The 10669-nt window shown below is 52.8% G+C and overlaps 1 protein-coding gene across 3 annotated transcripts in view; it reads right to left on the bottom strand.

Annotated features, from left to right (window-relative positions):
- Positions 1-217: 217 nt before the first annotated feature.
- ESRRB (estrogen related receptor beta) overlaps positions 218-10669 on the bottom strand; it is a 175105-nt gene continuing 164653 nt past the window's right edge. For all 3 annotated transcript variants that reach the window (XM_061181121.1, XM_061181122.1, XM_061181120.1), the window contains 2 exons: positions 9531-9800; positions 218-3935 (listed from right to left, as the gene is read on the bottom strand). In XM_061181121.1, coding sequence (XP_061037104.1) covers positions 3691-3935; positions 9531-9800 — 515 coding nt within the window. In that variant the 3' untranslated portion in view covers positions 218-3690. The remainder of the gene's footprint in view (positions 3936-9530; positions 9801-10669) is intronic.

The raw sequence follows: 10669 nt of genomic DNA, 5'->3' as shown, positions 1-10669 counted from the left end.
CTGCTCAAGTTACGTTCCTGAGTTTTGCTGCTGAATACACATTTTAATGCTCACTTGAATCCCCAGAGGACCCTGAGGCTGAGCTGGTTCTCCTGATGGTCTCTTCTAGCATCAGCCTGAGACCTGAGGGCAGTGCTGTCCAGGGGACAGCCAGCCAGCAAAGATAATGTGTGAAGAAACTCTCCGATAGGCCGTTCCTTATTTATTAGATTCCAGATACATGGGACCAGGATGGAAGCATCCTAGGGTGTTTGGGAGAACACATACAGAGGTGGAAGTACGTACAGGTGGGTGATGCAATGAGGGACCGCCATTTTAAAAAATATATACATCTTAAGAAGCCATTCCAGCCATATTATCATTATTAGAAAATAAAACAATCTCCACATAGTGCTTTTCTTTGGTGCTCTTCCGTGGGCATGGGCCCCTCTGTCTTCTGGTCACAAGTTTGTCACTACTTCCCCTCGCCACAACCCCCCTCCACCTTCGCCAACTGCGCAGGGGGAGGGGAGAGTCTGGAGGGAAGGGAGGCCCCTGACACAGGGGTGGGTGCAGATTCTGGCTCCTCTAAGGCCCTGCCATGGCCTCCCACCCAACATCCTACTCTGGTCTTCCTACTCGGTTCTTAAATTGTGCCCTGGGAAATCACTGAAGTTTCCTCTATGCCCAAACTGGGAGCCACCATCAAGGTTCACATGAGACAAAACCAGTCTAGAATCTTTAGAAAGGGTGGGGACATGGGGACCAAACAAAACCCAGCCAATACCACCTTCTCCATGGTTGGATTTTTTTCATTTTATTTCTTGGTTCATTTCAATGACCTGTATCATGAGAGTACAACTGAGAAGGGCTATTTCCTCTTTACAGATTTTCCAGGAACGGCGGATTTGCAGGTAAACTTCAGTTTTGTTCTGTTTGGGGGGATGGGGTGTCCTAAACTCTCCTTGCTCCACCGTCTTCCACTAAGTCAGGGCCCCCCCTCTTCCCAGGGAGGTCCCAAAGCTGGCTAGACTTCCAACTAAGAAGTTGGCTCCTAAACTTTTTCCCTGAATGCCAATGGATCCATCAGGTACACACCAGGGCCTTTCCCATTGGACAGAATTCTCATCATTACTGATACATTTCCTGTTGCCATTGGCGTTTAAGTGTAAAAGCAGCAGCAGCAGCAGGATCCATCTCATTAGCACCAAACCATCAGGACCACCGCCCCCTCTTTGCTTTAAAGGGGCTCTGATGCCGGGACACTTGCAGATGTACGCGATCCAGCGAGGCAAAGCTGCCCTGTGTACAGAACACCCACCCACCGCAAACCAGTTGCTGCACTGTTAGCCAGAGATGCTTTTTCTAGAAAAGATGGACTGCAAAGGCCAGTTGTGCACAAGCCCCTGCCGCAGCTCACAGCTTGGGTCCTCACGCTTGAGCAATGACACTACAGAGAACGGGGTGATGAGGTGCGACCCTCTGCCCCACCTCCTCGAGCACTCAGCACAGTGAGGGGCTAGGGGAGGCTCCCACAGAGCAGACCCCAAGTTCTCGCACCGTGCCATCTCCCTAGTCCAGACTTCATGGCATGGCCCCCAGTGGCTAAGTTAGGCCTGGGTTTTACCCCTGGTCCCTTAGAGGCACCTGTGCATCTGTCCGCCCAGATTGGAGACTGCACAGAGAGCTAGGGCTGAAGCATCCCGGATCATTCCAATGCTGACTGACAAGTGACTGTGGCCGTCCCCACAGGCAAAACGGAGGGGGGGCACACTTTGCTGGTCTGTGAAGTCTCTTGGAACCCCTGACATTTTCTATGTGAAGGTATCTGAGAGCAGCTGCTAGGATTTAGCCAACCCTCCTGCCTAGGGTGACCTCAGCACGTCCCAGCAAAAGTTCAGAAGGAGCGGTGTCTGGGGGTGGAGAGGTGGAACCAGCAGTAGCTGCTTCCCTTGGAAAGCTGCGAGGTTGTGGAGGAGGGCACCTGGCCTCCTGGTCCTAGTGACGGGTGGGTGGGATCTGCCTGCCTCTCCAAGTGATGAAAGGTCGGGTTAGAATGTGTGTGGATTCCCCAGGGATGTGCCCCAGGGGGGGTTGCTCTTATCCCTGCTTTAGAAGGCAGCTGATTGGAAGGAGCTTCTCCATAATGCTCAAAACCCGTCATCCTCGGGAGATCCTCTGAGCGGCCCTCCGCCAACCCCGTGAGCACCGGACGGCATGTTCAAGGCTGCCCCCGACCTCCCACAAGTGGGTGAGAACAAACTTTCATAGCCACTAGCAGAAATGGATGACCAACTGTCCCCATTTGGGCAGGACTGAGGGGTTTCCTGCGAAATGGACTTTCAGTGCCAGAACCAGTCCTGGGCGAACTGGGGTGGCTGTCACATTACACAGCAGCCTGGAGGACTGATGGGGGGCCGGAGTGGTTGTCCTGCCAGAAAGCTGGTCTTCTAAGTGCACCCAGGGAGCTACGCTACACCTCCTTAGTCCAAGGATGGCAGGAGCAACCCCTCCTGTGGCGCTGATTCACCCAGCCCTTAGAATGCAGGGGAGGGGGTTTTGGTGTCCACTGCCCCTGGATACCAGGAAAGATCAGGCAGACTGGTGACCTCCACCGAGCCTCTGTCTTCAGGGTTCCCCCGCCTGCTCATCTCTGCTTCTGGGCCTGTCTGTGCTCAGCAAAGATTGGTTTGGGCTTCTCCCTATCCTGACCCGGTCCTCCCAGGGCTGCCAGAATCAAGTGCCCAGGGTGGCCTCAGCCGGGGTCAGGTCCCTGCATATCCATCACTTCCCAAGGCCTACCTGCTCTGGACCCGCCCCCGGGGAGTGGGAGAAGCCAGAAGAAGGGGGAGCGCTGGGGAGTCTTGCCTGGGCTCTGCTCTTCTCTGAGCCAGCACCATTCCCACCTACGGGCCCTGAAGTCTTGGCTGGCTGAACCCACTGTGGGAGTGAGCTCTGAGGTAGGGCAGGAAGTAGCAGCAGGGCTCCTGTGGGAGAGAGGGGGAGGACAGGCCCTGGGGCCACGGTGACAGGCAGGCGGGGGGGCGCACTGAGGGGTGGGGTAACCAGGAAAACGCCTGAGTTCTGGCGGCTACTCTCCTGATGGTGAGCCAGGCCTGGGAGCTTAGAGGAAGGATGGAGGGAGGGAGCCGTCTGGACTGTGGAAGGCGTAGGGCCTCTTGAGGGGCCCCACAGAACCCCAGAGTAGGCAGCACCCCTGCAAGAAAGTAACTGCCCTCTGGGAAAGGGAAACCTCCAGAAGGTACCCCACTTGAGTATGCCAGAGTCCTGGGCGCTAAGCACTGCCCACCCAGGCCATGGACAGAGGACAGGGGGGTCGGGCATGGGGTTAGGAAATGTGTTATGTTAGTGCTGCCTCTTGGTGATTTGGCAGGGAGAGGGGGCACTTCCTCGGTGGTCTCCAGCCTCAGGGGAGTCAGCTCTGGCCCAGGCCTCAGCGTTGCCCGTGGCGGAGGAAAAACATACCAAAGAAAAAGCCAGTTACAGATGAGCCCCGCGCCCTGCCCTCCCGTCCCCGTTCCCTACCCCACAGCACCCAGGACTCCGCACACAGCCAGGAGGCGAGGAGCCCCTTCCTCTGGGACTGCTCGTGGCCATGATACAGGACTTGAATGTTGAGGCTGGTGGCTGTGGAGGTCTCCCCGTCGGTTTGTCTGTCCTTGGGTGGGAGCCGGTCCTTGTGCCAGGCCATCAGACCTTGGCCTCTAGCATCTCCAGGAAGAGTTTGTGCATGGGCACCTTGCCTTGCAGTTTGATGCTGTAGAAGTGCTGCACGGCCTTGGCAGCTGTCTGCCGAAGCAGGGGCAGCGTCAGCAGCAACTTGCCCGTCCTCCGCGGCTCCTCGTGGCGCTGGCTCAGCTCGTAGTCCTGCAGCGCCTCGTGCAGCAGGTCCTGCAGCTTCTGGACCGCCTCCAGATCCTCGATGTACATGGAATCTGTGGGCACAAGGCAGAGCATCAGCGGGCGTGGCCGGACAGCACTGCCCTGGGCGTGGGGGCCACCCCGGGGTCCTTGATCTCTGCTTTGGAGGCTTCCAAATCCTCGCTTTACAGAGACAGAAACCCAGGCTCAGAGAGGTTAAGTTGCCAGTCTGAAGTCACAGAGACCAATGACAGAGCTGTGGTTCACACCCAAGGAGAGATCTGTATCCATGGAGGACTTTTCTTGAGAACCCACCAAGAGGTGGCAGTGGAGACCCTGAAGGGCTTAAACACGAGCAGACCTGTCATTGTTCTGGAGGTGCCAGGTGGACTCTGGACCCAAACTGGTGGAATTGTAATCTTGCGTCCCTCACCTGCTAGCTCTGTGACTTTAGGCAAGTTATTTAATTTCTCTGTGCCTCGTTGTCCTAATTTTTGAAAAGAGATAATAGCCATACCTACCTCAAGAGGTTAAATGAGTTAATATAGATCAAGGGCTTAAAACAGTACTTGTCACAAAATAAGTCCCCAGCTAGTGGTGTCGTCATCACCATCACCACCACCACCACCACCACCATCATCATTTACACCATCACCATCATCATCTTATCACCACCATCATCACCTTCATCATCATCATGATCATCATCGCCATCGCCACCATCATAACCATCATGACCGTGATGATCATCATCATGATTATTATTGTTACTGCTGCCACTAGGCACCAGCTCAAGTCTTCAGTGCATTCACTAACCTTACAAAATAGCTGTTACAGTATACATACACAGATAAAGGGGCTGAGCTCTGTGTCTGGGTGCCCTGTGGTGGGGGATATGGGGGGACTAAGATAGCATGGCTGGACACATGGGGCACAGTGACGGAAGATGCTCTTGGGAGTTCTATAGAATCCTGGGGAGGGCTTTGGACTCAGGCCATGAACTTCAAATGAAATTTACCTAAACCCCAGAGGGGCAGGGAGGTGCCTGCTGACAGCTGGGTCTGAGCAGAAGCAAAGTAGAACCCACTTCATGGTCTTGGGGAAAATAACCAGCCCTCTTCTGATGTGCCTTAAAGATATCGAGCCACCACCCTGAACTGCAGCCCCCAGGGCCTGCCAAAGGTGGGAGGGTAAGGGTGCATGTGAATCAAGGGAACTTGAAGCTCTGGGTGGGTTGTCAAGGAAGACTGGGCAAATTTCCTGAATTCTTCAAAAAAAGCAGGGCAGTTCCTTTGCGTGCTGGGTTGGTTTAGATACCAGACTGCCAAGGGCAGTTGTACCAACTGGCTAACCCCAGTAATTCCCTCTGACATTTTGGATCCATACTCAGCCCATGCCTCCAAGGGTCCTGTCTCTTTTTCTTAGGAGAATAGCAGTAGAATGAGGTGGATAAGACTCTGGAGTCTCAGATGCTGTGTGACTTTGGCCAAGTTACTTAGGCTCTCTGAGATTGTTTCCTGTCGGTGAAATGGAGCAAATGAGAGTGCCTACCTCACAGGGTATTGGTGAGGGTTAAATGAACTAGCACGTCATCAGGCACTAATAAATGTTGTTACTATCATTACTGTGAAAACTCAGACTGCAGGAGAGTGCTCTTGCAGGGCCGGCCCCATACCTAAGACTCCTCCACATTTTTCTGCTCCTTGTTACCAAGGCGGTGAGGACTCTTCCTTTGCCAGCTGGGGATGAAGCGTGGCTCCATTCCTACACTCTTGGCTGATTCCAGAGCGTGCAGCCAAGATGCACTGGTCCCTGTAAGGCTGGGACCTGGCCATCCAGATTCCTTGCCTCCTGCCAGTTTCCTCTCCCCACCACCCCACACTCCCCAAGGAGGCCAAAATTGGCAGCTGCCTTCGACCAAAAATGAAATAAAATAACATTGGAAGATTAATTCCTTTGCAATCCATCAGCGAGTCTGTATCGATGGCATTGATAAACTGTTAATTACAAAATCAATGGCTATGAATTTTTTCTGCTGTCAGGGAGCCTTGGAGAGGCCGGGAGGTGGGGCGAAAGACAGCCAGCAGGCTCCGAGGGGGCGTGGTTTGGGGCCATAGCCTCTGACCCGCTACCGCCCACTCAGCCTCAGCAGTGGCACCCATGGTGGCCCTCGGGGCTGCCACCAGCACCACTCCAGTGATCTCCTAGCCCCTGTCTCTCCTCCAGCTAACACACTGTCTGCCTGGGTGACTTTCCTACCTCGCTGCTGGGGACAGGTCGCTCCTCCACAACCTTTCACGGCTGCCTCTACTGACCCTATTCCACCCCACTCCCTTCAGAGTCCTGGAGCCTCTGCTCTGACACCAACAGCTCTTCTAGCCTAACCTCCAAACAGGCCTGTTCTTTCTCTTTCCTGCCTGCATCTGATCGCTCCATGACGCAGCCAAGGCCTGAGGCATCACAAACTCCTCTTTTTCCCCTTGGAGCTCTTGAACCTGCACAGAGCTGCAGGATGGCCTGGTAAATGCCACTGGGGCAAGAAGTCTAGGTTCCCGGCACTTTGTCTCTCATGGCAAAGCACCTACTCAGGCAAAGCTTGACGCTAGCGGCAGCTCCTGCCGGGCTCTGTCGGTCCTCAGATGTTTTGTATTTGTATGTGTATGTCTGTGGGTGCGCATGTGCATGCGTGCATGTCTGTATGTATTGAGATCTAAGGCCGGAGCAGCTGGCAGAGCTAAAGAGTCCTCTGAAAGCTTGGCGTTGAGGAGTGGGTGGAGGCGACAGCTGAGTGGCCTCCCACCTCCTCACGTTCGTCTCCTGGCCTGGGCAAGCGTGAGCTCCGGGTCCTGTGAGAAGTGGTCGGGAGAGTCCAACATCCAGGAGGTGCCCTCCAGGGTCTGGGCAGCCTTGCTGCATCTCGCTGTGCTTGCCCTGTGTCCTCTGATTTCACTGGTTCCCTCTCCTCCTCGGCCCACCCAAACCCCCAGCCCCTCTACAACCGCTGATGACAATGCTTCCCTTTGAATAGGAGAGCGCAGGGAACTGTGAGGGTGTGAAACTATTCTGCATGATATGTGATGATGGAGATTTGTCGTTGTGCATTTGTCAAAACTGATAGAACCAGACAACACAAAGAGTAAGCTCTGAAGGCAACTGTGGACTTTTGTTAATAATAATGTATCAGTATTGGCTCATTGGGCTTCCCTGCTGGTGCAGTGGTTAAGAATCCGCCTGCCAATGCAGGGGACACGCGTTCGAGCCCTGGTCCGGGAAGATCGCACATGCCGCGGAGCAACTAAGCCCATGCGCCACAACTACTGAAGCCCGCGCGCCTAGAGCCCATGCTCCACAACAAGAGAAGCCACCGCAGTGAGAAGCCCGCGCGTCACAACAAAGAGTAGCCTCCACTCGCTGCAACTAGAGAAAGCCAGCGCGCAGCAACGAAGACCCAACGCAGCCAAAAATAAATAAATAAACAAACAAATAAAAAAATAAACAAACGAAACTAAAAAAAAAGCCATCAGATTAAAAAAAACAATTGGCTCATTAACTGCAACAAATTACCACACTAACGCAAGATGTTAATAATAGGCGGAATTGTGTACAGGGGCTGGGGAATGAAGGTGGGATGGTGTATGGAACTCTATATACTATCTGCTCAGTTATTCTGTCAATCTGAAACTACTAAAAGAAACCCAACAGCATTAGCATTCTCTAACAGACTACATTACAATTTTGGAATCAAGGTGTGTGTAAATGGTCTCTACAGAAGTATGTAAAATGTTTAACTCTTATTTTGCATTAGTTTTTTAATAAAAGGGATTTGAACTAAAAAAAAAAAAGCTTCCTTCTGTCTATTAGGTCACATTCCCTGGAAGCAGAGCCTGAGATGGGGGTTCGGGTGCATGGGATTTTTGGCGAGTGTGCTTTCAGGAGAAAGGAAGGTGAGGAGGCGGGATAGGGCGAGGGTGGGGCAAGCACGGTAAGGATGCAGCCTGGCTTGCGCCTGATCCCACTCCAGGAGTCCAGCCTTTGGTTCCCCTGTGTGGGTCCGCTTTTGGCTGAAGGTGCGAAGGGGGCGGGGGGGTTGGTTATGTAACCCTCCAAGCAAGGCAGGTGAGGGTAGGTCTCTGGCGAAGGGGGCAGTTGTGCGCTATCAGCAGCAAAATTCAGCAGCTGGGGCACGGATGCACTAACCCAGTAAAGGGGGTCTGAGTGGGGCAGTGACAGCATCCCCTGTATTCTCTGTGAAGCCATTTGTTAGGGGACCAACTGTCTCAGTTTTACAGGGATTGAGGTTTCCCAGGACATGGAACTTTCAGTAAAAGTGTGACGGCATTAAGCAATCTGGCTGGTTACCCTATTTATACTGTCTCCATCTGGAACCAGCTCTCCCTCTTCCATACACTGATAACACTTGTTTTCTCTAATATTAATAATAATGATAATAATTAATCTTTATTGAACATTTCCTCTAGGCCAGGCACTGGGCTAAGCGCTTTATCTTCAATCATTTAAAAAAGTGCTTGGAGGAGGGATGGGGATATCCCCACTTTACACACAGGACAGAGCTACGGAAGGTTGCCAACTTGCCCAAGGTCACACTGCTACTAAGTATCAGAGCTAGAATTTGAACCTGGGTCCAATTTGAACTTGACTGAGATTTGAGCAATTGACTACTGCATGCGCCCATTATGTGTCTGCGTGCCTGACACTCTCTCTTTAGGACAGGGACCCTGCCTTTCTCCTTCTTCTGCAATCCCCACCACAACCCCTGCACCTGGCCTGGTACCTGCAGAGTGTGGACACAGGTTACATTCAAGCTCACTCACCTGAGTTACCAATGCCCGGCCCCTCTCCCCAGATAGTCTAGCTAGAAGTTGGTGGGCGCTAAAAGAAATGGAGTGAAGCCTCCTTTTTAATGCCAGGAAAGTTTTCTCTCTTGGGCCTGAGCAATTTGAGTGGGAGATTCAAGGAGTATGTATAAGCTTGGAGTTGATTTTGGAATCAGAGGACCTTGGTTTGGGTCCTAGCTCTGTCTGACACTCTTTAACTGTGTGACCCTGGGCAATTTGCTTCACCTTTCCAAGCCCCAGTTTCCCCATTTGTAAAATGGGGTTAAAATAATAACTTTGCTCATAGGGTTGATTGTAAGATGAAATCAGTTCATGGCTAATTGATTTAACAGACTGAGTACTTATTATATGCCAGGCATATTGTAAGCATAATTATATATAAATAAATCCCTTCCATGGTCTTCTGGGGTGGAGTCTTCTGGACTGTTTGTTGTTCCCATTTTACTGATGAAGAAACTGAGGCACAGAGTGAAGTGAGGCACAGACTTGCCCAAGTGGCAGGAGCAGGATTTGACTCTTAGCAACCTGCCTCTAAAATCTGTGCCCTTAACCCTGTGCTGATCTTCATGGCAAGGGTCCAGCAGAATGCCCTGCAAATCAAGGCCTTAGGAAATACTCAACCAATGCCAGCCTTCATCACCATCTCTTCAACTCCAGGCCACCCCTTGCACAATCTTTGGTGACAAGAAGCTCGGGCATCTTCACACCATTCCTGCCCCTTACAGAGGTCCTGCTCACAGGCCCCAGAGCTGTGCTCCCCAGGCCCAGAAGACCTCTTGGAGCTCCCCCTGAACGCCCCACACCCGCCCGTACCTGAGTTGGCCAGGGCCAGGGCCTTGAGCGTCACAAACTCCTCCTTCTCCACCTTGAGCTTCTTGTACCTGCGCACCAGCTGTAGGATGGCCCGGTAGAGCTCCAGCAGTCCCGCGAGGCGGGAGTGCTCCTCGTCCATGATGTAGTCCTCAGCGTACACCAGCTTGTCGTCGTAGGGCAGCGAGCGGTACACGATGCCCAGGATGAGGATCTCCATCCAGGCACTCTGCAGCAGGCTCATCTGGTCCCCCAGAGAGAGGTTGGAGAAGCCTGCAGGAAGAGGGGACAAGCAGGGCAGCAGAGGTCAGGTGGGCAGGCCAGGGGCCTCCCTGGGGCTGGTGGGGAACTTCTGGATCCTGCCCCTCCCTTCTACCTGCTGGTCTCATTGTCCTTCCCTTGGTGAATGAGTCAGACATGGAATTCATGGAAAAGACTTACAAAACAAGAGCTCAGTCAATGTTGACTGTTGTTATTATCATTATTATTGTTAGTTCTATGGTATTTTTCGAATGTGCAGAGAGGCTTTTTGATTAATTAAATGCATTTGTAATTTAAGGAGTTATTGAATTCATAGTAGAATCAGGAGGTGGCAGTATAGGGCGCCCTCCACTCAGAGGAGTTTCCATAGCCCCCTCTCTGCTCAGTGCAGGGGAGGTTTTGGTGCTTTAGAGTGACGCCTGACCTCAATGCAGAGTCTCAGCTGTGCCGAGACCCAGGGGCCCAACCAGGAAGGAGGAGGAATCAGCTGTTCCCGGCCAGTGACCACAGCCTGGGGCTGCTAAGAGCTCAAGAGCGCCCAGGGTCAGGGGTCACTTTCTCACAGGCAGCCTGTCCTCCCAGAGGTCAGACCCCTGCTGGCCTGGCCATCACTCTCCACCTAACAGTGACCCAAGCAGTCCTGTATTCTGTGAGCTTGGATCATGGGCGTTTCCCCCTCCCTACTAGCAAGGAGGCTGAGTTCAGAGTGAAAGAAGGATGGGGGCAGGGGCGGCTCCAGAATTATGACACTGTCTTGTTCAGTGTGCTCTGGAGATTGCCTGGGCTTGAATCCCGACTCTGCATTTACTACCTGTAGGCTGACCTTGTAAGAGCTGTGCTACTTCCCCAAACCTCAGCTTCCTCATCTATGAAATGGGTAT

The sequence above is a fragment of the Eubalaena glacialis genome, chromosome 2, assembly GCF_028564815.1.
Source record: "Eubalaena glacialis isolate mEubGla1 chromosome 2, mEubGla1.1.hap2.+ XY, whole genome shotgun sequence".
NCBI classification, from domain to species: Eukaryota; Metazoa; Chordata; class Mammalia; order Artiodactyla; family Balaenidae; genus Eubalaena; species Eubalaena glacialis.
The sequence above is the reverse complement of the archived record's forward strand: the minus strand, read 5'-3'. Positions and strand labels throughout refer to the sequence as shown.